Raw genomic sequence first — 27,636 nt, forward strand, 5'->3', positions numbered from 1 at the left:
ATTCTTAATTACTATGGTTTCGTAATTCTTTATCTGGTAAGGAAAACATCTTAACCAACTCTACCCTTTGCCTTTTTTTGTACAGGGATGGGGAACTTTTTTTCTGCCTAGGACCATTTGGGTTTTTATAACATCATTGACAAGCTATACAAAGTTATCAGTACAGGCAGATGGTCTTGGGCAATCCAAGAGAAACGCACAAGACACATGTGCTTCATCATGTACCAAAAGATTTCTCAGGACTTATTCAGGCTAGAAACTCCCTGCTCCTGCCTTACACATTTTACGATTAGTATGTAAGTCTGTTAAGAAAAAATGTTTCTTAAGAAGAAATGAACCCCATTTATCGTCTCATCACAGGCTCTGAGTTCAAGCCTGTAATTTTACAGTTTGTAGTTAACTACTTCCAAAATAGTGCCTTAAAAAAGAATACCATGATCTATACCTAAAGGACCTAGAAAACTCCATCTCCAAGTTCCTAGAGCTGATCAACCACTTTGACAAAGTAATAGGATACAAAATTAACCCATACAAATCAGTAGCTTTTTTTTTTTTTTTGCTAGTCCCAGGCTTGAACTCAGAGCCTGAGCACTGTCCTTGGGTTTTCTCAAGACTAGAGCTCTATCACTTGATCCATAGCACTACTTCCAGCTTTTTCGATGTATGTGGTCCTGAGGAATCAAACCCTGGTCTTCAGGCATGTTAGGCAAGTACTCTGCCACTAGGCAAAACTCCCAGCTAGTAGCTTTTCTTTATGCCAATAACATACAAACAGAAAGGGAACAATAAAAACAACTCCATTTGCAATAGTCTCAAAAAAGAAGAAGAAAGAAAACTAGGAATTAACCTAAACAAAGACATAAAAGATCTTTGTAGCAAAAATTATAAAAATGTAAAAAAAGAAATCAAATAGGGTACCAGGAAGTAGGAAGAACATGGAAAGAATAAAATAATGTCTTTTTCAGGGAGATGAATGGAAGTAGAATGAATCATGTTAAATGAGGTAACCTAAGTTCAGAGAGATATGCAGAGTTAGATCTAAAATACACAGGATATGATCAATTATACAAGATTCTAGATACACATAGTGAGACCAGAAGAGGATACTCTTAAGGAGAGAAACACAAAGGTGCAATGCCTAAGTGATCCTCCATATTTATATAAAACAATAAACATACTGAAATTAACTCCAAGATATGGAAGCCATTTTTTCCTTAGGTTTTAGTTTTCGATGATTCTTTCTTCTTTACCTTATGTATGGTGTATTCGTATGTATATCTTCGTGAAGGTTTTGGGGAGGGCACAGAACTCAAGGGAAAAAGGGTAGACATTGATGAAAGTGAACTGTACAACTTGTCAGTAGATATGGGAGGGAGGGACAGAGAATGAGGGAACAGAAGATGTAGGAAAAGAAATGTACTCATGCAATTGTAATCCCTTTGTAGACCCCTCTATAATAACAGCAAAGTAAAAAAAAAAAATCAATTTCTTCTGGAACATATTTAGCTTTACTTATGTATTTATTTAGCCAGTCCTATGGTTTGAAGTCAGGGCCTGGGCACAGTCCCTGAGTTTCTTTTGCAGCTTTTGCTAGTGATAGACTTGCACTCTACCACTTGAGCCACAGCACTACCTCCAGATTTTGCTATTTATGTGGTACTGAGGAATTGAACCTAGGGCTTTATGCATGCTAGGCTAACAATATACCACATTCCCAGCCTTGCTTATTTATATTTTTGTGCCGGTCCTAGGGCTTGAGGTCAGGGCCTAGCCACAGTTCTTAAGCTTTTTTTGTTTAAGGGTTGCTCTCTACTACTTTTGCCACAGCTCTGCTTCAATGTTTTTGCTAGTTAACTGGAGATGAGTCTTGTGGACTTGGCTTGCCCAGTCTGGCTTCAAACCATGTTTTTCAGATCTCATCTTCCTAAGTGGCTGGGATTTCAGGCGTGAGCACCCATACAAGGCTTAAGGTTTAACTTTGTTTGTGGTAAGATACTAAAATGATTTTCCCTCCTTTTTTTCGTTACTAATACACAGCCAGATTCTCCTGAATATAAAGCAGCTTGCAAACTCTGGGATTTATACCTTCGAACAAGAAATGAATTTATTCAGAAAGGAGAAGCAGATGATGAAGATGATGATGAAGATGGGCAAGATAATCGAGGCACAGTGACTGATGGAGTAAGTATGAAGCTCAAACTAGTCATGGATTGGCTATGAGATTGTGAATAGGAACCCTGACTCTGATTCCCCCTCAGTTGTTAAGCAATGCTAGGTTTTTCTAGCTTTATATTAGTAACTGGGAGGGTAAGTGGACATTGAGAGAGCCTGACTCCCAGTTTCAAATGATGTTGAACAAGTGTGTTCCATACAGGTTTTTAGTCAGTATTTTTAAATCTTAGACTAATGCTAGGGTATGCTACATGTGTTACTTCCTAGAATGTGCCTCTATCATAATGGTAGTATAATGGTAGTTACTCAAATGTAGCTTATAGGTCCATGCCTGTAATTTCAGTGCTTGGGAGGTAGAGAAAGGAGGATCATGAATTTCAGTGAGTCTGGGCTATGTGGTGAGACCCTGTCTCACAAAAAGAGAATGATATTCTTGTTTACTTACTCCAGATAGCTGAGTTTTGCCTTATGTAGGTAGGGGTAAATACTTTCAGAAAAACAAAATATTTAAATAATGATAAAAATGTCTACATTTGGGACTTGTCTATATTGATTTTGTATTTTATTTGTATAATTGGTGAGAAATGCAGAGAATCTTGAACATTCATTAACCCTCCAAGCTTCTTACAAAAACTTTACAAAAGTTTTTGTAAAAGGCAAAGGACTTTTCAGGCTTATTTATAAGACAAGAATTACTTCGTGGAGTTTTTCAATTGTTGGAATGGATTATATAAATGTGTTCACAGACCTACACCTTTTCTAAAGTACCTGCCTTAGGACTTGAACTGGTCTGGGTGCTGCCCCTGAGCTTTTTCACTGAGGGCTAACAGTGTATCACTTAAGCCATACCTATATTGGTGGTTAATTGGAGATAAGAATCTCATAGACTTGGGGCCAAGAGTTTGACTAGTGGTAGAGAACTTGCCTGGCATGCACAGACTCAAGTTCAATACCTCAGTACCACATACACAGAAAAAGCCTGAAGTTGCATTGTGTCTCAAGTGGTAGCGCTCTAACCTTGAGCAAAATGTGTCCAGAGACAGTGCCCAGGCCCTGAGTTCAAGCCCCAGGACTGGCAAAAAAAAAAAAAAAAAAAAAGAATCTCATAGACTTTTCTGCCCAGGCTGGCTTGGAAGCATGATCCTCCTGAGTAGGTAGGATTACTGGTGTGAACCATTGGCGTTTGTAATTCAGACAGGTGTGGTGTTTCATACCATCATTCCAGCTACTTACTTGGGAAGTAGAATTGAGATCACAGTTCAGTGTCAACTAAGGCAAGAAAAAAATGGTGAGATTCCGTCTCAACAAATAATCCATATATGGTACCGAATACCCATAGTCAAAACTGCTTAAGTATAGGTAAGAGGATCATGAATATGAACCTCCCTGAACAAAAATTCTGAGATGCTATCTAGAAAATAACCTGAAAGCAAAATGAAGTAGAACAAGGCTTTGGGTTTAAATCTCAATATAGTACCTTAACGCACAGGTAAATATTAATCTTTTGATTTTATTTTCACAAAATGTGATTCAAGCCAAACTCCTGTGACTCATGCCTATAATCCTAACTGCTGAAGAGGCTGAGATCTGAGGACTAGAGTTGCAATCCAGCCCAGACAGGAAAATCTGTGACTGTATACTCAAGTTAACCACCAAAAAGCCAGAAGTGGAGCTGTGGCTCAAGTGGTAGAGTGCTAGCCTTTAGCACAAACTCCTAAGGACAGAGCTCACACCCTAAGTACAAGCCTCAGAACCAGCATGTGCATGTAAATGTGCACGTGTACACAGGTGCACTCATACACACAAAACATGCAATAAATAAATAACATAGTTTGAATATAAAGTACCATTCAGTATAAACCTTGACAGTGATATCCCATTGCTTACTTAGAAATTTGCTTCAAATTTGTACCTTCCCTGGCCAAGTACTCTTTGAGACATATACTTTCTCATGGTTAAACAATGATTAAACTAAGTGTAACTAGCTATTGTCAAACTAGTCAGTTTGAAGAGCAGAAGTGGTGTATATCAGTTTATTTAATCTCCACTCAATTTTGACATAACTTGAATTCAGTTATAAGTCCTGGCAGAGCACTGATGGATAGTATATAAGCCCAATTCTATATTTGTAATCATTGTTCTAGCTATACCATGACATCAGTATATGGAAATGACCAAGTATTATAATACATGTTTTCTCTATCTCTGTTACTCAGATCCTAAAAAGGTACATAATGCATTTTCATCATTTCATACATGGTACTTGAACTTTGTGTTTAACATGTTTACTGTGGGACTGGGAGTTTGAACTAGTGGTAGAATGCTTGCCTAGCATGCACAAAGACCTGGGTTCGATTCCTTGGTATCCCATACATAGAAAAAAGCCAAAAGTGGTGCTAAGGCTCAAGTGGTAGAGCCTTGTGAAAAGTCTAAGGACAGTGCTCAGGCCCTGAGCTCAAGCCCAGGGCCTTTAATTTATTTATAAAATAAATTTAAAAAATAAAATGTTTACTGTGAAGTAGAGTTCAGTAAAAGTCTTCATCCAAGGGATTTATCTACAGAAATAAAATAGAGAGCAACATTAGTTTTAATATAAGTCATTTTAGGGGTGCAGTCCTATATGCAGCATTAAAGCATATTTTTTTGTTTGTTTGTTTTGGAAGTACTAGGTTTGAACTCAGGGCTTTTTGATTGCCTGATACATGATCAACAACTGAACCACACTTCTCAGCCCTTTTTTTTGCTTTTTGCCTATGTGTACATGTGGGCCATAATGTGTCTATTTTAGGCTTTTGCTCATAGTTAGGATAACAAGTGAGGGTCCCCAGGCCAACATCTCAGTTGAGAAAGAGGTCTTGTAAACTCTTCTGTCTGAGTTGTCTTGAACTGCAGTCTTCCTGATAAGTCCTCCCAGTTTGACTCCTCCCTAAGTAGCAAAATTATAGGCATACTAGAATCAGAGCTTTTAATGATATCCTTAAAAGTTGAGTTTAGAGTAAATGCTGCATAGAAGTTGGTCTTCTTCTGTCATAAAGTACTTTTTTCTCCCCTCCTTTCCCCTTGCCCTTGTAAGTCTTCACCAAGTTACCTGAAGGAGATCTTGGAACAGCTTCTTGAAGCCATAGTTGTAGCCACAAATCCATCAGGACGGCTCATCAGTGAACTTTTTCAGAAACTGCCTTCTAAAGTGGTAAGTGATATGATTCAGTGATTTGACTTGTTATTTTCAGATAGAATCTTCTCTCCTGTCCCTTAGGTAGGCTCAGCACAACGGCAGGCTTCTCATTGTTGTTGGAATCACAGGCACACTACATCCAGCTTCTCTCTGTGGAAATGGAGTTGACCTAAAATCACTGTTCTGTTTCAGTCTCCTATGTAAGTGAGGATGCCAGGCAAAATTGAGAAGATTTCTCTAGGATTTTTTTGCTTGGGCTAGTTGCAATCTCAGCTCCCATGTTTTCAGCCTTCCAAGAAGGTAGGATTATAGGCTTGAGCCACTGACACCTGGCTAGCTATTAGATATTTTTTTTAAGTACTTTAAGAACTTTATTAGGAATAAATTAAATAAGGTTAAAAGGAAGGGTTCAAAGCAGCTGAGATTAAATATCCAATCCCAGAATTCAAGCCCAGGGCTGATTTTTTTTTTTTTTAATTGCAGTTTGTTGAGGGCTGGTGGTTCATGCCTGTGATCTCAGCTACTCAGGGGTCTGAGAGCTGATGATCACAGTTGAAAGCCAGCCCAGGTAGCAAAGTCTGTGAGAGTCTTATCTCCAGTTAGCCACCAAAAGGCTTGAACTATAGCTGTGGCTCAAGTGGTAGAGTGTTAGCTTTGCTCTCTAAAGCTTAGGACTCTGTTCAAGCCCTAAGTTCAAGCTGCAGGACTAGTACCAACATTTTTTTTGTTTTGTTTTAAATGCAATTTTATTTCTTAAAAATACTGTGTTTACATTGGCTTTTTCATTTGATCCATTAATTGAAGAGCAGATGCATTTTCAGTTATTTACAATAAAACTTTGATCCAAAGCTCAGGACACATACAACAATGATAAAATGGCATAGTGTATAATGTCATCAGACTCAATTCTATGTAATTTTCTGTTATCCAGATTATATGTTTTATGTGTGTTTAAATAAATACATTAAATACATGTGTATACATATACATATACACACATATACATAACAGATTCAAAAGACTGACTTGATTTGAAATGGTTGAATCCGCAGTATAACGTGGTTCGCCTATGATTTCAGAGCTGAAATTTAGTACAAAGATAGAAAAGGACTTATCACATCTTTTAGTTATACATTCTGGTACAGAGCACTTGGGGGATTGGATGGGGTAGGTTGGTGAGACAATCAGATGATTGGTGAATTGATGAAATGCTCCTAGCCCTGTAATGTTGTGCATAGAGCACCTGTGCTGTGGAAATGACTGTTTTCATTGTAACTGGACTGTTCAGGTTGCCCACAGGGAAAGAACATTCCTAATTCTAATAAAAATAAACTTTTATTTTGTTATATATATATATATATAAAAAAATATACTGTGTTTAGCCGAGTACCAGCGGGTCATTCCTGTATTCCTAACTACTTAGGAAGTTGTGATCAAGCATGGTCCAAAGCCAGGTAGGCAGAAAAGTCCATCACGTTTTAAATTTTTTTTTTAATTTTATTTTACTGTTTAGAAGGGTTACAGTTATATTCACCAGATACAAGGTGCATTATACATTTAAATTTTTTTTAATATTTGTATTTAAGTAGTTGTAAAAAGGAGTCCTTATTCCCTGAAGCAGTTTATGAATACAGTGTGTCTTGATCAGTATCACCCCTTTCCTTACAACCCCCCCTTTCCTTGCTTATTTTAATTTTAGATTATGTATTCAATTTTTTGCAATTTAACAAAACAGTGTATGCGCACAATACATATTGATCTGGTCACCACTTCAACCTCTTCACCACCCTTCACTACACCTTCTCTTACGTTTCTCAATTCTCTGGTATATACAATGAAGTCTTGCTTGCATTCTTCCCACTTCCCTTCTTTATTCTTTTACCCCTCTCCTCTCAGCCTATGCTCCCCTCTAGCAAATATCACTTTTCTGGTACTTGGTTCGACTTTGACTTAGTCTTTTTTAATTAAACTATTTGTGCTCTCCACTGAGTCTGTTACACTTATTTCATTTGTAACCCCTTGCTTACCACCCAATGTGTTTACTTTTGTAGACTTATAGGCATATTCTAGCTACCACAAGTGAGGGAAACCATGCAATCTATGTTTCTCTGGATCTACTTATTTCACTTAAAATAATTTTATCACCAGGCACATTGGCTTACACCTGTAATCCTAGCTACTCAGGAAGCTGAGATCTGAGGATCTCGGTTCAAAGCTAGCCCAGGCACTAAAGAAGTCCATGAGACTCTTATCTCCAATTAATGACTAGAAAAAAACGGAAGTGGTGCTGTGGCTCCAACGGTAGAGCTGTAGCCTTGAGCCGAAGAGCTTAGGCATAACACCTAGGCCCAGAGGTAGGGCAGTAGCCTTGAGCTGAAGAGCTCAGGGACAGTGCCCAGGCCCAGAGTTCAAGCCCTATGACTGACCAAAAAAATAAATAAAATAAATAATATTTTTTTCCCAGTTTTCTGTTTTCCATGAGCCTTTTATCGAATTAACCACCAAAAAGCCAAAAGTAAAGCTGTGGCCCAAGTGGTAGAGTGCTAGTTTGAAGCACAATAGCTCAGGGATAGTGCCAGACCCTGAGTTTGGTCCCAGTACCAGGACTCACAAGAAATTGTGTTATAGTTGTTTGTGTAATGATCACTGCCACATAACAAATACAAATTCTTATAACCTGCTATTGTGCATTGAAACTTCTTAAAATTACATTAATAGGGTCAGGACTGTGGTCTAGTGGTAGAGTGCTTGCCTAGCATGCATGAAGTTCTAGGTTCGAATCCTTGGTACCACATACACAGAAAAAGCCAGAAGTGACACTGTGGATCAAGTAGCAGAGCACTAGCCTTGAGCATAAACATCTCTGACAGTGCCCAGGCCCTGAATTCAAGCCCAGGGGTGGGGGGGTGGGGGGTGGAAGAAGAATACTTTTGGTAGTGGTAAAATAAATATTAGTAATCTGAGCACTCAAGAAGCTAAGATACATGGACAGAGTTTGAGGCCAGCTTGGTATACCTAGAGAGACTGTTAAAGAAAACAAAACAAAACAAACAAAAACCAGCCAGGCACTAATGCTAAAATTCTAGTTATTCTGGAGGCTGCTAACATCTAAGGATCACAACTTGAAGCCAGCTGATCAGAAAAGTCTGTAAGACTCTGATCATCAATTAACTGCCAAAAAAGCCAGAAGAAGAGCTGTGGCTAAATGGTAAAGTACTAATTTTGAGGGGGAAAAAAAAAAAGCAGGCTCTGATTCTAAGCCCCAAGACACACACACACGCGCACACACACACACAGGCACACACACAGGCACACGCATGCACATACGTGCATGCATGTGCCAATAAGCAAAATCATTCTTTTTTTCATATATTTTTATTGCAATTAATAGAAGGGTTACATAATATTTGCCAGATAGAAGATGCATTAATTCCCATACATTGATACCCTTCCACCTGTCTTGGTCCCCATTTCCCTTCCCCCCACCCCCACCCCTCATCTTGTTTTCCCCTCTTCCCTATCCAATTTCAAATAACCAAATACAAATATATCCGATATATCAGGTAACAAAGTGAGATACTGTAACAATATGAGATAACCAAGGGACAGCAAAAACAATGAGAGATAACATAACACATGAAAGACAACAGTCACTCATTATATGGCTTTTGTTTCTATATCCTGGAGGTCCTTTCGTTTAGCGTCATACTATATGGCCTTTTGTATCAAGGTTTTGCTCTATTGCAAATCTCTGCTAGGAGAGCCCAAGGTTTCTACTGATTATGACAAATGAGGGAAAACATTGAGCCTAAGTTCCTTTGAGTCTGGCTTACTTCACTTAATATGATTTTTTCTAAGTCTTTCCATTTCCTAACAAATGGGGCGATGTCATTCTTTCTGACAGCAGCATAGAAAGATCATTCTTTTACTTAAAATGTAGCAATAACCTTAATGTACTTACTATGTTATCTCTCATCTCTTTTGCTGTCCCTTGGTTAATTCATATTGTTACAGTATTTTACCTTGTCATCTGATATATTGTGTATATGTTTATTTGGTTATTTGAAATAGGAGGGAAAACAAGATGAGGGGGCAGGGGTGGGGAATAGGAAATAGGGACCAAGACATGAGAAAGGGCATCAGTGTATGTGAAGTAATGCACCTTCTATCTGGTGAATATAATGTAATCCTTTTATTAATTACAATAAAAATATATAAAAAGGCCGGGAGTTTGGCCTAGCAGTTAAAGTGCTTGCCTAGCATGCATGAAGACCCGGGTTCGATTCCTCGGTACCACATACATAGAAAAGAGCCAGAAGTGGTGCTGAGGCTCAAGTGGTAGAGCTCTAGCCTTGAGAAAGTCCAAGGACAGTGCTCAGGCCCTGAGCTCAAGCCCAGGACTGGCAAAAAAAAAAAAAAATATATATATATATATATAAAAATATTTTAAAAATGTAGCAATAGGCTGTAGCTCAGTCTTTAGCTGTGAATTTCATTAAGTAGCTCATGCAGGTTGAAGAAGAAGTGGTTACTTCAGTTGAATTGTCATTAGTCAGATAATTTAACTCACTGAGCATACCTGGTTTTTGTCTTTCAGCAATATCCAGACTATTATGCAATAATTAAGGAGCCTATAGATCTCAAGACCATTGCCCAGAGGATACAGGTATGAATGTAACCAATTGTAATTATATGTGTTTTAGAGCAGATTTGCCTATAGATTTTCTAGGGTAAAGGCTTTTGGATAGCAAAGAAACAAATGTTTCTGTTAAGGGATTTTATTATTAATGAATAATAAAAGCAAGATCATTACTAGGCTGGGAGCATGTCTTACTGGTATAGTGCTTGCCTAGCATGCGTGAAGCCCTGGGTACATTCCTCAGTACCACATAAACAGAAAAAGCTGAAAGTGGCACTGAGGCTCAAGTGCTAGCCTTAAACCGAAGCTCAGGGTCAGTGCCCAGGTCCTGAGTTTAGTCCCATGACTGGTCAAAGAGAGAGGGGGGGTCATTAATAATTGTAGCTTTGGATTGTGTTTTAAAACAAAAATTAGGATTGAAGATTGAGTATTTGCCTAAAATGAGCATAATTTTGGATGTTTACCCTTGCCAGGAGGGGAAGGAAAATAGTGGATTAATTGGACATTTGTGACTATGAAAGGTATTTTAAAAGATTTGTTTTATCTATTTCCAAATAGCTTTAGGCTATTTTAAAATAAGAATTACACCAGATTAATAGAGTTGAAAGATTAGTGAACAGATACTTTGTTCTGTCTTACTCCTCATCACTATTTTTCCTCAGTTAATAATTACAACTAGCATGCATATAGACTTAAGTGTATATTTAGCACATTTTTAAGCGGTTTGTATATACTAAATAAGTCATTCTTACAGTTCCATGGGCTAGTACCATCATGATTCTCATTTCACAGGTTAAAAAGCAATGCTGGAGAAACTAGCTTGCTCAGATCACTACCTCATAAGGTGAAGAACTAGGATTTGAAACTAGACAATCTAGCTTCAGTGTCTGTATTCATCTATATTTACTATCACCATGGAATACTCAGTAAATATGAATGAAATAATCAATTGCTGTGATTTAGTTTGATAATCAGAGTTAAAGGAAGATGTGCAAAGAAATCATGTGAAAAGTTTGTTAGAGAATACTAGAGATTTGTTGGGTGTTTTTTTGCTAGTCCTGTGGCTTGACTTTAGGGCCTGAGCACTGTCCTTCGGCTTTCTCAAAGCTAGTGCTCTACCACTTAAGCAACAGTTCTGGCTTTTTCTATGTATGTGATACCGAGGAATCGAACCTGGGTCTTCATGCTTATTAGGCAGGCACTCTACCACTAAGCCAAACTCCCCGCCCAATACTGGAGTTTTTACAAGCCTAGTGCTTTCTTGGAATACCTTCTTGATCTAAGGCTCTGTAACTAAAGCTTTTTAAAAACTAAAATTTTTATCTCCTGCTTTATCTAAAGGTTTGAAGTTTAAAACCAGCTCTGCTGGAAAGTCCATAGGATTCTAGGACTCTTACTCTTCTCTCTCTCTCTCTCTCTCTCTCTCTCTCTCTCTCTCTCTCTCTCTCTCTCTCTCTCTCTCTCTCTCTCTTTTTTTTTTTGCCAATTGTGAGGCTTGAACTCAGGGCCTGAGCACTGTCCTTGGACTTTTTCTCAAGGCTAGAGCTCTACGACTTGAGCCACAGTACCACTTCCAGCTTTTTCCTATGTATGTAGTACTGAAGAATCGAACCGGGGTCTTTGTGCATGCTAGCAAGCACTCTACCACTAGTCCAAACTCCCAGCCCCAGGACTCTATCTCTAGTTAACCACCTAAAAGGCTGAGAGTAGAACTGTGGTTCAAGTAGTAAAGCACTAGCCTTGAGTGGTTAGAGCTCATGGACAGCCTTGAGTTCAAGCCCAAGGACACAAAAGCCCTGGACAAAAAAAAAAAAAATTTTGTTAGGTTTTCTTTTTTTCTTTTGGTCCGTTGTGGGCTTGAACTCTTGGCCTGGGCATTGTCCCTGAGCTCTTCAGGCCAAGGCTGGCACTCTACCACTTGAGCCACAGCGCCACTGCCACTTCCAGTTTTCTGGTAGTTAAGTGGAAGTAAGAGTCTCACAGACTTTTGTGCCCAGGCTAGCTTTGAGCAATCCTCAGATCTCAGACTCCTGAGTAGCTAGGATTACAGACATGAGCCACTGGCGCTTTTGTTAGTTTTTAGGTAGACTCTTGTATATTTTGTCAGGGCCAGCTTTGGATTGTAATCGTCCTAGAGCTAAAGGTGTTCATTACTTTGTCTAGCTACTTAGGAACATAGTTTTTATGTTAAGGTTCTTGTCCCCAACTATACATCTTACTTCACTGATGAGCTGACAAGTTTGCCACTCTTGCTATATATTTAATATAGTGATACTTCACAGAATTATGGAGGTCTGTGTTGATGTATGTAAACTGTCTCTTATAGCACCTACAAGATGAGACCTAGTCAGTATGTCATCCCCCTGGGATAAGAAGGATTTACTACTTGAAGGAGGAAAACTTAATGTATTACCTACTCTCATTGAGCAAGGAAACTGACCAAACAGTATTTTGGTAGAAGGGCAAGATTTCCTTGGCATTGAATTCTGAAAATAGTAAAGATTAACAATATAGTAATTACTGGGTCAAATTTTCACAGAATATTACAGCCTAAACTCCCTAAATATATCTTTTAGTTCTAAAATAACCCACTGACTTTTGTAGAGAGTGCTCAAGTCTCTTGAATTCCTGAAGTTTCTAACATGCATCTATGGAAATGATGACTTCGGATATTAAAAATCCGATTTTAAATGCCTCTACATCAGCTCTTCTCTCTCTTGCCTATCACCTTATCTTATTCTTTCATTCAGAAGGCCTTCTTTTATTAGTGCCCTTACTATTATTACTATTTTACTAGTGCCTTACTATTATTATTTTATGTACTAATTATCGGTATAATCTGGCTTTCTTCCTGCCATCCCACTGTTCAGAGACTTAACTCATTTCCTAATCCTTGAACCAAATAATCAACTCCGATTACTTTCAGCAGAAAAGGGAGTTTATGAAAAGTACATTGGGTGTCTTGTGGAATTATTCAAGTGGACGGCTGGGGAACTACCCTGCAAAAAAATGGGCAGAGCACAGGGATTTGCAGTCATTGTGTCATTTCTGTTAACACTGTTATTTTCCATTGTTGGTCCCGGATGCTTTCTAGTCTACTGTTAAATATTCCTACTCTGCAGAATCAGAAATGAATTCCTGCCCTCTGACTTGGTCTTTTCAGACTGGCACATAGTTACTTCTCTTTGACCTGCTGCCAAACTTCTAGTAAAGCAGTCATCTTTCACTCTCGTTACTCCCACCTTCCATCCATTCTGGGATTCCCTTTTAATAAGGTAGATGCTCTGGTATCTGGTAGAAAATAACTTTGGCCTGGTTCTTTGGATTCTACTTCTTTTGACCTTATCCTGTCTATATAGTTCTACCCTTCCCCACCCTCCAGGCTACTTTTTCTAGAACTTTTCCTGTGTATTACTGTGCATTAGCATTAATCATGCATGTCTTACATAGCATATGTCCCTCCTTCCTTTTCTTTGTAAATTGTGGCCAGCTATTTGAGTGTCCTTTGGTTATTTTGGGCTGAGGTTTAGAATGTCATAGCTCTAGGATGCAGTAAGTAGTCTTTGCTGGATTCATTTTATGTTTTACTTCAAATGGCTTGGATAACTAGAGGGAGTTTTACATCATAATGTTAAGTATTTTAATGAATTAATATGAAACACCTAGAATAGTACTTGGTACATAGTAATCCCTATGAACTTACTTGTAATGGGAACTAGTAATAATTCATAAAAGAGATAATGACTTTAGATGTGGTTTATATATGTACTTTCAGTGAAGTCTTAGAGATGTTGATAATTTAAAACTATGTGGATTTCTTTTCTTGCTTTCTTTTGGGGTTTCTTTTTTTAAAGGTTCTATTTAACTTTTATTAAGAGGAATTGCTGTATTTTATTGTTTACTATAGAATGGAAGCTACAAAAGTATTCATGCAATGGCCAAAGATATAGATCTCCTAGCAAAAAATGCCAAAACTTATAATGAGCCTGGTTCTCAAGTATTCAAGGTTAGTTTTTGTTGTTGTTGTTTTCATTGATAAGTGTAGATGCTTTAAGTTAGGGTTGATAATTTTTATATAACAACTTCATTAAATTATAATTCACATATATGCATTTCACTCACTTAAAATACCTAATAGTCTTTAATATAATCACAATGCTGTATGCCCATTGCGCCGATCAGTTGAAGTTAGTCTTCATTTTTCTCCTACTTCCCCACCTCTTATATAATCCCATCAACTTTTCTGTTTTGTACATTTGCCCATTCTGGATAGGTTATAAAAATGGAACATCTAGTATATGATATGGATACGTTTGTGACTGGATTTCTTCATATCGCATAAAGTCTTTAAGGTTCATCCATACTGTACTTGTATCAGTACTTCTTTTTTGTGTGTGTATGCCAGTCCTGGGGCTTGAACTCAAGGACTGGTGCTGTCCCTGGATGTTGTGCTCAAGGCTAATATTCTACCACTTGAGCCAGAACTCCACTTCCAACTTTTTGGTGGTTAATTTGAAATAAGAGTCTCACAGGCTTTCTGGCCCAGGTTGGATTTGAACTGTCATCCTCAGATCTCAGCCTCCTGATTAGCTAAGATTACAGGTTGTAAGCCACCAGCATCTGGTTAGTACTTCTTTTTATTGATGAATAATATTCTGTTTTGTAGATATTTTTAATCATTTGTTGGTAGATAAATGAGTTGTTTTCATTTTTTTTGGCTGTTGTGAATAATCTATTTTAAACACTGACATGTAAATTTATATTTGTATATACATATATATTTTATTCATATTCATATACTTCATAGATGCACTTCCTAGAAATGGAATAGCTTGACTATATGGTATGTATATATTAAGATTTTTCTGAAGTAATTACTATTTTACATTCCCACCAGTAGTGTACAAATGTTGCAGTTTCTTCACATTAAGAACACGTTTTTCACTTTTGTTGTATTACAGCCATTCTATTGGATGTGAAGTAGTATGTTGTATTTTTTTACTTCCCTTTCCCTAAAATTTCCCTAATTCTGTTTCACATTTTTTCATGTGTGTATGTATGTCTTCTTTGGAGAATATCTATCCTGATCTTTTGCTCATTTTTAAATTGCGCTAATTCTTTTTTTATTGTTGCATTTTAGTAGTCCTTTGTGTATTCTGGATCTCATACCCTTATCAAATATAGAATATTCATATATCTTTTCATTCTCTTTTTACTTATATGATGGTTTTACTTATGCGATAATTATGTGATAGTTTGACACAGTTTTCAATTTTGATGAAGTCCAGTTTACCTATTTTTTCCCCCTTCAGTTGCTTGTATTTTTAGGTGCTGTATCAAAGAAACCCATGACTAACTCAAGACTGTGAAAATTTACACTTAGGTTTTCTTTTTAAGAATGTAGTTTTAGCTCTTTGGATCCTTTGATCCAAAATTTTCTGTTAGCTAGATAGAAATCCAGTTTATTTGTTTACATGGGATACTGTCCCAACACAATAGATTAGAAAAAGATTATTCTTGCTCAATTAAATGCCCAAATAATCAGTTTTTTATCCTTTATCCTTTTTTTTTTTTTTTTTTGCTAGTCCTGGGGCCTAGTGCTCAGGATCTGAGCACTATTCTTGGGCTTTCTCAAGGCTAGCACTCTACCAGTTGAGCTACCACAACTTCTGGTGTGGTACTGAGGAATTGTACCTGGGTCTTTGTGCATGCTAGGCAAGCACTCTACCACTAGGCCAAACTCCTGACCCCATTTTTATCCTCTTTTAAAATACTGACTTATTCCCTGCATTAACCTTTGTGAATATAAAAAGTAGCCTTTGCAGTGCAGTTCACAATGCAAAATAACTATTTCATTGTGTTACCATTGCCTCTATGAAATTTTATAGTCATTATTGCAATGGATATTTGCTTCTAGAAGTTTCTGGATTAATCATATATTAATTTATAAAAGATTACCTAAAAAATCAGTACTAAAACTATTAGATTTTTTTTTTTTTTGCCAGTCCTGGGCCTTGAACTCAGGGCCTGGGCATTTTCCGTAGGCTTTCTCAAGGCTAGAGCTTTACCACTTGAGCCACAGCACCATTTCTAGCTCTTTTCTATGTATGTGGTATGGCGGAATCGAACCTGGGTCTTCATGCATGCTAGGCAAGCACTCTACCATTAGGCTAAACTCCCAGCCCTAAACCATTAGATTTTTCTGGACACTGACCCAATGCTCAAAATTCTGTTGGTAGCTAATATTAACATTTTGTTTGTTTTTATTTTTTGAGACGGGAAGTTACTATGTAGCTCCAGGTATCTGTGAATTCACAATCCTTTTGCCCCCTTCCAAGACCTAGGATTACTAGTGCATGCCACCATACACAATATGTTTAGATTAATATTTCATATTTTGAGGGAAAATCAGGAATGAGTTATGAAGTCCTTGTAGTCTTAGACCTTGTAGGATATTTTAAAAAATACAGTACTAGTTGTTTGCTGTTATACTTAATAATTTTCTTTTTGATCTATTTAATTTTCTTTAACAGAGTTTTAAAGAGAAAGGGCATTTATTGTATGTTAGTGTCCTGTTAAACATATTAACTGAAATTTCTTTAGATTTTTAGAACAGTGCACAATAGTGTTCATTGTATTTTGCTATTGGATCTGTGTGTTATTACTTGCCTAATTAGTAAAGGACTAGGAATCTTCTTAGCTTATATTAGTGACAACTTTATGAAGACTTTTTGAAGTTTGTAAAAAGATTAAAAATGCAGTTTTGTGGCTACTAAATGGAAAGTGGGACATAAAAAGTACCTAGGACCTAAATAAGTAAGGGAAGTTTTAGCTATATTTATTGTTTATTTGTTAGTTTGTTTGGGGTTGATTGATTTTTTTTTTCTGTTCCTTTTATAAGTCAAATAATTTTAACCATGTCTTTTTGGTTGGTTGGTTTTTCCTGTTCTTTTTTTAAGCCAAGTAATTTTATCTTGACAGGATGCAAATTCAATTAAAAAAATATTTTATATGAAAAAGGCAGAAATAGAACATCATGAAATGGCTAAATCAAGTCTTCGGATAAGGTTGGTTAAAGACGTCTAAGAGCTTTGTGTTGTTTGTTTGTTTTTTTTTTTTCTAAAAAACAAATGAAATCAGAACAATGGAAAAAAAGATTTTTGTTGTACTCAAGATCTTAAAAAGCAGAGGTAATTTATTTAGCCCCTTAAATGCAGCTGAAGAAACATTCTGGACCTGGAGGCATAGCTCAAGTAGTAAAATAGCTGCCTATCAAGTATTGCAGAAATATTTTTAAGATTTTTAATATCACTGTGTATTTTATTTCCTTACATGAGTACAAGCATATGTATATAATATTATACATGTAACATACATAATAAATGTATATGTAAATTGTATTTGTATATAATTTACAACACTATTTTCAATAAGTCTATTTATCCAGGAAATCTGGAAGTTTTCTTTTGTCTTTTCCTTTACGAGCACTGTAACTGAACAGTCCTCAGTTTTGGGATTCGGATTCCTTTTACCTGAAATGGACTAGTTTCAAACCTTTCTTTTGGCTCCATATTTGTTCTGATAACCATGTCTTATGGTTCTGCAGTAACCATAAGCTCTCAAGGACTAAACCCTAGTCTTACTTTCTTTTATAGACTGCAGATCCTAAAGCAAATCCTTTTTACATAGGAGAGGCTCAGAAATGTTCTGTTATTTCTGTTAGAGAAAAATAAAATGATTATCTTGTTTCACCCAACATTCTGTTTTTAGCTATCAAGTCACCCAACATTCTGTTTTTAGCTATCAAGTTTCTGAGCTTTATATATACATACATACATACATACATATTGTCTCTGGATAGGACTGCATCAAATTTGGCTGCAGCCAGGCTGACTGGTCCTTCTCATAGTAAAGGAAGCCTTGGTGAAGAAAGAAATCCTACTAGCAAGTATTACCGGTGAGCAGAAGAGGGTTTAATCTTAGAGTTGACCCATGCTTCTGATTGTAGACATACTATTTGTCTGATAGGTATCTTGAAGTAATTATTTTTAGGTTATTTAGGAGAGTTGATTATCAAGTGCTTTAAAAAGTTAAAATATGGGGCCAGGAGTTTGGCCTAGTAATAGAGTGCTTGCCTAGCATGCACGAATACCCAGGTTCGTTTCTTTGGTACCACATACATAAAAAAAAAACAAACAAACAAACAAAAAAAACACCCAGGACTGATGCTGTGGTTTTAGTGGTAAAGCTCTAGCCTTGAGAAAGCCCAAGGACGGTACTCAGGCCCTGAGCCCAAGCCCATGACTGGCAAAAAAAAAAAAAGTTAAAGAATGGGTTGAGGGTATGACTCATGAGGTTGAGCAACTGCCTAGCCAGCTCAAGGCCGTAAAGTCAAACACATAGTACCACCACCAACACAAAGAGAATCACAAGTTCAAAACTAGTCTAGGCTACATCATTTTCCTTGTCTCATTAGAGGGAAAAAATAGCCAAACACTAGTGGTTTATGCTTGCAATGTTGGCTACTCAGGGGGCTAAGATCTGAGGATCACAGGTTGAAACCACCCTGGGAAGGAAAGTTGGTGAGATTTGTATCTTCAGTTAACTACTAAAAAAACACAACCAGAAATGGAGCTATGGCTCAAGGTTTGAGCTGGAGATGAAAAGCTTAGAGCAAATAAAGCTCAGAGACAGCCCTAGGACCTGTGTTCAAGCCCTAGGACTAGCACACACACACACAAAACTGTTGAGATACTACTTCACCTCTCAGGTAAAGCCTAAACTTTGATTATTGGGTAGTGTTTAATGTTAGTTATAAATAAAATATGGGATTAAATACTTGCACAAATAAATATAGAATTTATTATTATATAAATGTCTTAAAAATAATAACGAGCAACTGTTACTAAATCCTTCTCATAAAATAGTGGTATACTACATTTTTGTTGAAAACAAAACAAAACAAAAATTTCCAAAACCAGATGTCGGTGATTCACACCATTAATCCTAGTTATTCTGGGAGGCTGAGATGATCACGGTGGTTCAAAACCAGCCTGGGCAGGAATGTCTGTGAGACTCAACCACCAGAAAACTGGAAGTGACACTGAGGCTCAAAGTGCTAGAGCACTAGCCTTGAGTGAAAGAACTCAGGGATGGTGGCTACCCCCTTAGTTCAAGCTTCACAACTGACAACAATAGCAAAAATTCTGCTAGCCTGTTGTAGGTTTTTTTACCACCACTTCTTTTTTGAGAATGAAAAGGAGAACCCCTTCATATAAGGAACACTAGTAGTACATAGATAAGGAAGGATGTAATTTTAAAATATTTTTCTTTAATATTAGTGCTTTGTTTAATAGTTGCTATTTCATTTAAAGTAGCCACGTTATTGTAACGTTATTCCATGTCTTATAGTTGCTTTTTTTCCCTTATAGTAATAAAAGAGCAGTCCAAGGGGGTCGTTTATCAGCAATTACCATGGCACTTCAGTATGGCTCAGAAAGTGAAGAGGATGCTGCATTAGCTGGTAGGCATTAGGTTGTGACTAGTTAAACATTTTCTAAATGGATCTTTTTAGCTAGGAGTTTCAGTGGTCTGTCTAAATCTAAATCTGTCTAAATCTTCTGTATATTTATTGATTTACTGTCTGCTTATCTAATAATTGGGAGATAATGACTCCTATTCAAAGGCCAGTGTTTCCTATTAGTTAACTTCCTTTTGTTTATTTTACATATGTAGTGCTCTTTGATAACTTAATTACATACTTGTTATCCCAGTACTCTAAAAGTTGATTTTGGAGGATCATAATCTCCAGGCATAGGATTTTTATTATCTTCACCACTATAAAAAGGCTAGGTACTGGTATCTCATGCTTTTAACTAGATATTAGGAGGCTGAAATCTGAGGATCTTGGTTCAAAACCAGCCTGGGCAGAAATGTCTGCAGGACTCTTATCTATAATTAATTTCGAGTGGTAGAGTTGCAGTCTTGAGCAAAAAAGCTGAACAAGAATGCAAGTAGCACAATCCCCTTACCAGCGCACATGCATACACACATTCTCTCTCTGTATGCATCTTTGTGTATACACATAACTAGCAGTATATGATGACCCACTTGTTAGCTGTATTGACTCCAGTGAGATGGACTTTTAACATAGATATTTAGAAAAGCAAAAAGAGATTTACCTCATAATGATAAAAGGTTTGTTTCATTGGGAAGATCAATTATAAGATAGCTCTAAATATGTAAAGTAAGCAGATGGAACTTTATGGAGATAGTGAAAACACTACCTTAGAAGTCAAGAGCCTTCTCTCAATTTGTAGATAATTAGAAAGAAAATCAATGAAGACACAGAAAATTTGAGGACACAGCTTTATAAGTATGCTTGTTTCTCTTGCTATTGAAACAAATTAACATAAATATTGTGACTTAAAGCAACACAAATTTATTCTCTTACAGTTCTAAAGTTCCGGAAAATCAAGTCAGGGTATCAGTAGGCGAGTGTTCCATTTTACTGCTGTAGAGGAAAATCCATTGCTTGCTTTTGTAGCTTCTAGAGGCCACCTGAATTTCTTGGCCTTTCTTCTATCTTCAAACTGCACTACTTCTATCTTTTTCCTTCTTTGAACTTCTTCCTTCTTCTGCCTTGGGGTGTGCTTTATGATTGCTTTTAACTACCTACTCACATAATCTTCAGTTAGTCCAGAATTCTTTCCTTGTGTCTCATCTGTAAAGTCTCTTTTACCACATAAGGTAACAATCACAGGTCCTGTGGGTTTGGACATAAATGTTCTCATGGTTATTGGACAGCTTATGATAGCAAGCTCAATACATTACATTTAGAAAATATACATTCTAGCAAGGTGCCACTGGCTTATGCCTATCTACTCAGGAGACTGGAAGATCATCCTGTCCTGTACAGAAAAGTCTGTGAGCCTCCATGTCCAATTAGCCAGCAAAAAGCCAGATTAGAGACATGGCTTAAGTGGTAGGTACCACCAGCCATGAGCAAAGAAGAGCATGAAGCCTTGATTCAAGCCCTGCCATTAGCATACACATACACACAAACACAAAATAAAATATGTACTCTTCCCAGTTCATATTTATGAAAACTACTTATCTATAAAACAAATTTCAACAGATGTGAATAATTTAGAATTTAAATATAGAGCACATTTCTGACTATAGAACAGCTAAGGTATCAACTAAGAATGAAAAGATAAACTTTAAAACCTAAAATTTGGAAATTTTAAAGACTAAAAAAAATCATAGAAATTTTCAAGTAACTAAAAGTGAACATTAGTATGATGAAGTTAACACTTGCCAAAACTAGCATAGGGGATTGGCAGCACAGGTCTGTAATCAGTACTGATTCTGATAGCCTAGGCTGGCCTCAAACTCCTCATAGTCCTGTCTCAGCTTTCTTTGTGTTTGAATTATAGATATGCAATACCATAATTAGTTGACATTTTTATATATGAGAAAGGAATGTTAGCAACATTTTCATATTGCCCATTCTAAATGGTTGTTGAACATTAAAGTTCCTTCATTCTTTCTCTAATAAGTACTTTTTTTTTTTTTGTCTTCCCAGCTGCACGTTATGAAGAAGGAGAGTCAGAAGCAGAGAGCATCACTTCCTTTATGGATGTTTCAAATCCTTTTTATCAGCTTTATGATACAGTTAGGAACTGTCGGAATAACCAAGGGCAGCTAATAGCTGAACCTTTTTTTCATTTGCCATCAAAGAAAAAATACCCTGATTATTATCAGCAAATTAAAATGCCCATATCGCTTCAACAGATCAGGTAAGATTGTGTCTATATTACTCAGTGCAAATTTGTTTTACGTTGCTGACCCTGCACACATATATTCCTTCTTAAAGTAGAAAAAAATATTTTAAAAAATTTTAAGCCCTCAAAATGTAACCATTTATGACTGACTAAAGTTTAATAAAAAGATTTGCCAATACCCTTTCACTGATACTTCAATTTTGATACCTTATCTGTATTTAAATTCTGTATCTGTAGTTGAACCTCCAGATTAAATGTAGCAGTTCTTGGAGAATTTATAGTAGAAACCATACACAAAAAATAATGTATTGCTAGGTATCTTAGCACAGTCTTGTAATCCTAGCTACTCGAGGTGACCATCAGGACGACTGTAGCCTGAGGCCAGCCCAGGCAATAAGTTAGTGTGATCCCATCTTATAAAACAAGCTGGGCATGGAAGAACATATCTATAATTTCAGTAGGAGGAATGTTCAGGAGGATTGTGGTCCAAAGCTAACCTATTCATAAAAACACTAGACCCAATCTGAAAAATTAAAGCAACAAAGGACTTGGAGCATAATTCAAATAGTAAAACAGGGGTTACAAATGTGGCTTAGTAGTAGAGTGATTGCCTAGCATGTTTGAAGCCCGGGGTTGGATTTGATTCCTCAGTACCACATAAACTAAAAAGGCCGGAAGTGGCACTGTAGCTCAAGTAGTAGAGTGTTAGCCTTGAGCAAAAGAAACTCAGGGATAGTGCCTAGGCTCTGAATTCAAGCCCCAGGACTGGGAAAGGGGGAAAGAGGGGCTGGGTGGTTTGTAAAGCACCTACCTGGTAAAATTGAGTCCTTGAGTACAAAATCTGGGATGGCAAAAACAAAACCTAATTTTCCACAATACTGTTGTGTTTTGAGTAGTCTCACTGTGTTGTCTATAGTGATCTCAAACCCATGTGCTCAAGTTAGAAAATGTAAGAGAAATTGTTTGAAATTCAGCCACTATGGTCACATTAAAAATTGTAGCAAAACAAAAGGAAAAACCCTCTACCAAGTGTGGTATACCTACAATCCCAGTACTTGGGAAGCTGGGGCAAGAGGATTAAGAATTTAAGCCCAACCTTACCTCAAAGTGAAACAACATAAAAACAAAATGTAGGGGGCAGGAGTTTGTCCTAGTGGTAGAATGCCTGCCTCCATGCACAAAGACCCAGGTTCAATTCCTCGGTACCACGTGTATAGAAAAAAAAGCCAAAAGTGGTGATGTGCCTCAAGTGGCAGAACGCTAGCCTTGAGAAAGCCCAAGGACAGTGCTCAGGCCCTGAGATCAAACCCAGGACTGGCCAAAAAAAAAAAAAAAAATCAAAGTGTAAAGTAGTACAACTTGTGGAAAACAGTACGGCAGTTCTTCAAAAAATTAAATGTTAAATTTGTATGTTACCAGGAAAAATAAAAGTAGAATTACTATATGATCTAACACTTTGAGTATATAACCAAAGCAACTAAAAGCAGTGTTTCAAAGAGTTATTTGTAAATCTGTGTTCACAGCAGCATTTCTTTATATTAACAAAACATGGAAGCATCTCAGTATCCCTTGACAGATAAGTGGATAAGTAAAATACAATATCTATGTACTTTGAAAAAAACAGCCTTAAAAAAGGAGATTCTGACATGTTACATATTGTATGAACCTTGAGAACATTGTACTAAGTGAAATAAGACAGTCATGAAAAGAAATATACTATATACTTCTCTTTATATGGGGTACTTAGATTAGTCAGAATCATAGAAACAAAAAGTGGAGTGTTAGGGGCTGGGAGTTTGGCCTAGTGGTAGAGTGCTTGCCTAGCATGCATGACGACCCAGGTTTGATTCCTCAATACCACATACATAGAAAAAGCCAGAAGTGGTGCTGTGGCTCAAGTGGTAGAGCTCTACAGTGGTGCTATGGCTGAAGTGGTACAGCTCATGTTTGAAAAGATGTTTGTGTGGAGGACAAGGAAAGAGAATGCAGTAGAGGATTATTCTGAGCCAAACAATATATTCACTATGGTGAAACCCCTTGGTACAATTAATACACACTAAAAAGAAAAAGCGGAATGGCGGAAGCAAAACAGTGTGTTGAGGAAGTGGACGTCAGAAGGTAGGGGTTGGACTAATGAGGGGGTTGAATAAACTTGAAGTGTTGTTAGCATGTATGAAAATAGAACTGTGAAGCCTGTTGAAATTGTTTTAAGAAGAGGGAAGGAAGCAATAGAGAGGTAAGGTTGTAGAAATGAACTACTTGCTCACTTATACAATGTAAAAATAAAAAATTTTTTAAAAAGAAAAAATTACGATCTATAGATGGGAAAATGTTAAGTTGGTATGAATACAAGCAAATATTTGATGGGAAAAATTAGGTCAAGGCGGTAAATTTTATGTATATTTTACCACAGTGGAAAAAATAGGGAGGAAAGTAGTATAGTGTTTCCCTAGAATGTGTGTGATTCCTAGATTCATCCTCAGGACAATAACTACAACAGCAAAAGAACTAAATAGGAGGGCTGGGAGTGTGGCCTAGTAAAGAGTGCTTGCCCTAGGTTCAATTCACACAGAAAAAGCCAGAAGTAACTTTAGCCTTGAAAAAGCCCAAGGACAGTGACCAGGCCCTAGGACAGCTCCCCTCCTCTCTGCTCCCCTCTCCCCTCCCCCCCAAAAATATATATATATATAATATTAAAAAAACTAAGTAGGAAAGGTAGCCTTTTACTCAGTGCTAGTTTTCTATCAATACTTCCCCAATATCAGATTTACTTTGAAGGAAAACTATAAAACATTATAGGTATAATATTTACAGTCACAATTTGTAGTGAACTGATTCCCCAAAATATAAATGAAGTTGATTTATCCTGTTACTTTTTTTTTTTTTTCGCCAGTCCTGGGACTTGAACTTAGAGCCTGAGCACTGTCCTTGGGCTTTCTGAAGGCTAGAAGGAGCTCTACCACTTGAGCCAGAGCACCATTTCCAGCTTTTTCTGAAATCAAAGTTGGATCTTCGTGCATGCTAAGCAAGCATGCTACCATGTTCCCAGCCAGAGTACCGGACCTCCAGTTACTTTTTTTTTTTTTCATGGAATAAGGATTTGAGATTTATTTTTTTTAATATCTTTGAATAGTAGGACAAAGGGGTTTCAATTAAAATACCAATGTATAAGTATTATGTAGCTTTTGTATGTGCATGTTCCTCCAGTTACTTTTTTAATCTCTTCTTTGGCCACTAAAACTATCAGGGAGTGATATATTGAAGTATATATTTGTGCTCTTTATGACATTTGTGAAAGTTAAAATACTATCTTCCAGATAAGCACAGAATTGATGTGGCCCAGCCACAGTGGAGATGAAGTCCCTTGAACTTTTTGCCCCGATCTCTCTCATAAACAGCTAGGATTAAAAGTTTGAGCCACACTCTAAAAAGCATTTGAGTAAAATATTTTGTTCCCTTTTCTATACTTACCCTTTAAAGCCCTCCTAAACCTATCTGGTTTGTTTGTTATCTTTCCATCTGTGCTCCCTTGGGTGTCTGCATCGTGTTCCCCACCTCCCACTCTTGTCACCAGCTGATGAATGTCTGTGCCAGTTCCCATGTCAGAGTTGCAGACCTGCAAGGTCCATGGTATAAGTTACCATGCTGCTAGAAAGTTGTGCTTTCTCTTCCGAGCTGTTTACCTACACCCTGGGAAAAGTAGTAGCTCTCTGTAGCATTATGGACTTTTCAGTGAAACCAGATTTTTGCTATTAAAAATTGGCATTATATTGAACTATACATTGAGAAATCAATCAGAAATAAAAAAAAATTTTGGGTTCACACACACAAAAAAAAATGTTTGAGCCATAACACTAGGCTGGCCCTTCGTGGGTTTTTAAGAATACATAGTACTTCATACACTGAATTGATAGGAATAAGTTTGGGACTATAATTTTATTTATTTTTTTACTGAGTACTGAGGTTTTAGCCCAGATTCTTGCACTTTGCCTTATTCAACTGGCTGACCCTCTACTACTTGAACCACACCTATAGTCCAGCATTTTGCTGATTAATTAGAGATGGAGTCTCTTGGACTTTCCTTCCCAGGCTGATTTTGAACCTTGGTCCCTCAGGTCTCAGCCTCCTGAGTAGCTAGGGTTACAGGTATGAGCCACAGGCACCACCCAGCTGAGGCTATAATTTAACTTTGGTGCTAGCTTTAGAACTGCATTTGTACTTAGTTGTCTGTTTTTCTTCATTCCAGAGGTTTCTCAGATTCAATCTTTAATTACTATATGAAATCTGAATATGGTTTTGGTAAATTTGAAGTAAAACTTTACATATAAAGTGAACAGTTCCATTCTGTTTTTTTTCTTGTCATTCTTAATATTATTTTTGTGATTTTGATGATTAACACGTATTTTAATCAAAAGATTTAAAACTTTTCCTGTCTAAATTCATACAGAATTAAAACTAGCAAAGATTAGTCACCTTGTATAAAGTACAGAAGGCCTGAGTGTTGTTATTAGTTATTAGCAATAGCTCTCTGCATTCTTTGGAGTTGCAAGTAAAAGAAGTGTGTCCTCGCTTTTAAACCACTTACAACCTTCCTTATAAATGATTGTGTTGGAGGACTAATGGTAAGTGAGCTCTGATAAAATGTGCGTCTCATTTACCATGGGAAGAGTTCTCCTTCACTCTGCACCTGTTTCTCCCCTAAAGGTAAATATATTATTCTAAATGCTTCCTGTTGGAAGCATGGTTCTTTATTGAAGAATCAAGGTCATGATTCTTCAGTGAAGATAGCTTAAAATCTAACGTTTTTCCTTCAGGTTCACTTCTTAGCCAATTATTAGGATTTTATTCCTAGTGTATTCACTTTTGTTTGCTTGCTTTATTTTATATTGGTTTATTTATTATCAGTCTGGGGCATGAACTCAGGGCCTGGGCACTGCCCCTGAGCTCTTTTGCTAAGGCTGGAGCTCTACCACTTTGAGCCACAGCTCTACTTCCAGCTTTTGCGTAGTTAGAGATCAGAATCTAGTGGGGACGATAGATGTAAGTAGGGATTATAGGTGTAAGCCACAAGTGCCTGACCTTGTGTTATTTGCTTTATCATTGACCACTCTACTAAGTACTCTGATTTTTCATGTTTTAATTTCTTTTAGATTCTTCAAGCAAACATATGTGCTTAAATGTAATGGTACTTTTATCTTGAAAGCCACAAGTCCTCTAATCACTAGCCACAGTCCCCAAATGCTTGTGAAGAGTTTTATACTGGACACTCAGGAGAAATGTTTTGTGTTTTGTAATTCTCATTGTAGAAAGTTCTAGCCTTCTATTTGTCTTTCACAGAACAAAACTAAAGAACCAAGAATATGAAACTTTAGATCATTTGGAATGTGATCTGAATTTAATGTTTGAAAATGCCAAACGCTATAATGTTCCCAATTCAGCCATCTATAAACGAGTTCTAAAATTGCAGCAAGTCATGCAGGTATGATTTCTTAGTTTTGCCAAGTTTGTTGTTTGTATTATTAAAATAATTTCATGTTTTTAAATATATCATTTTTTAAGTTGTTGGGCTGTGTTTTGTTTGTTTCATTTTTATTTTGAGGAGGCACTGCAAGGAATTTTAACTCAGGGCCTGACCCTATTGGAGATAAATTGGGAGAATCTACTTTTTTAGCATTCTCATAACCTCCCCTCACCCCAACAATCCTGGATGATAGTCTTACCAATCAAACTTTATCCTTAAATTCTAGTTTTGATCTCTCATAAGATAGGCCTGGCAGCCTGGTGATACACATTTGTAATCTTAGCACTTAGGCAGGAAGATGGTAAATTCAGGGTTACCCTAGGAGTCTCACATAAAAACAAAA

General features: G+C 37.0%; 2 protein-coding genes across 35 annotated transcripts in view; one reads left to right on the forward strand and one right to left on the reverse strand.

The window, feature by feature from the left end:
- The window catches only part of Pbrm1 (polybromo 1), a 99,620-nt gene that overhangs the window by 15,741 nt on the left and 56,243 nt on the right, over positions 1-27,636 (forward strand). For 26 of the 34 annotated variants that reach the window (XM_090321174.1, XM_090321274.1, XM_090321284.1 and 23 more), the window contains 9 exons: positions 2,038-2,181; positions 5,246-5,362; positions 9,945-10,013; positions 13,894-13,992; positions 16,968-17,053; positions 17,848-17,943; positions 19,418-19,509; positions 21,574-21,787; positions 27,110-27,251. In XM_090321174.1, coding sequence (XP_090177300.1) covers positions 2,038-2,181; positions 5,246-5,362; positions 9,945-10,013; positions 13,894-13,992; positions 16,968-17,053; positions 17,848-17,943; positions 19,418-19,509; positions 21,574-21,787; positions 27,110-27,251 — 1,059 coding nt within the window. The remainder of the gene's footprint in view (positions 1-2,037; positions 2,182-5,245; positions 5,363-9,944; positions 10,014-13,893; positions 13,993-16,967; positions 17,054-17,847; positions 17,944-19,417; positions 19,510-21,573; positions 21,788-27,109; positions 27,252-27,636) is intronic. The other 8 variants (XM_090321249.1, XM_090321395.1, XM_090321257.1 and 5 more) reach the window with 1 other exon arrangement.
- Positions 20,438-27,636, reverse strand: part of Uqcc5 (ubiquinol-cytochrome c reductase complex assembly factor 5) — a 72,766-nt gene continuing 65,567 nt past the window's right edge. Inside the window, exon 3 of the mRNA XM_090321506.1 lies at positions 20,438-20,751. Within this exon, the coding sequence (XP_090177632.1) occupies positions 20,724-20,751 (28 nt within the window). The 3' untranslated portion in view covers positions 20,438-20,723. The remainder of the gene's footprint in view (positions 20,752-27,636) is intronic.

Source organism: Megascapheus bottae, chromosome 2 (assembly GCF_031878675.1).
Source record: "Megascapheus bottae isolate mThoBot1 chromosome 2, mThoBot2.hap1, whole genome shotgun sequence".
NCBI lineage: Eukaryota > Metazoa > Chordata > Mammalia > Rodentia > Geomyidae > Megascapheus > Megascapheus bottae.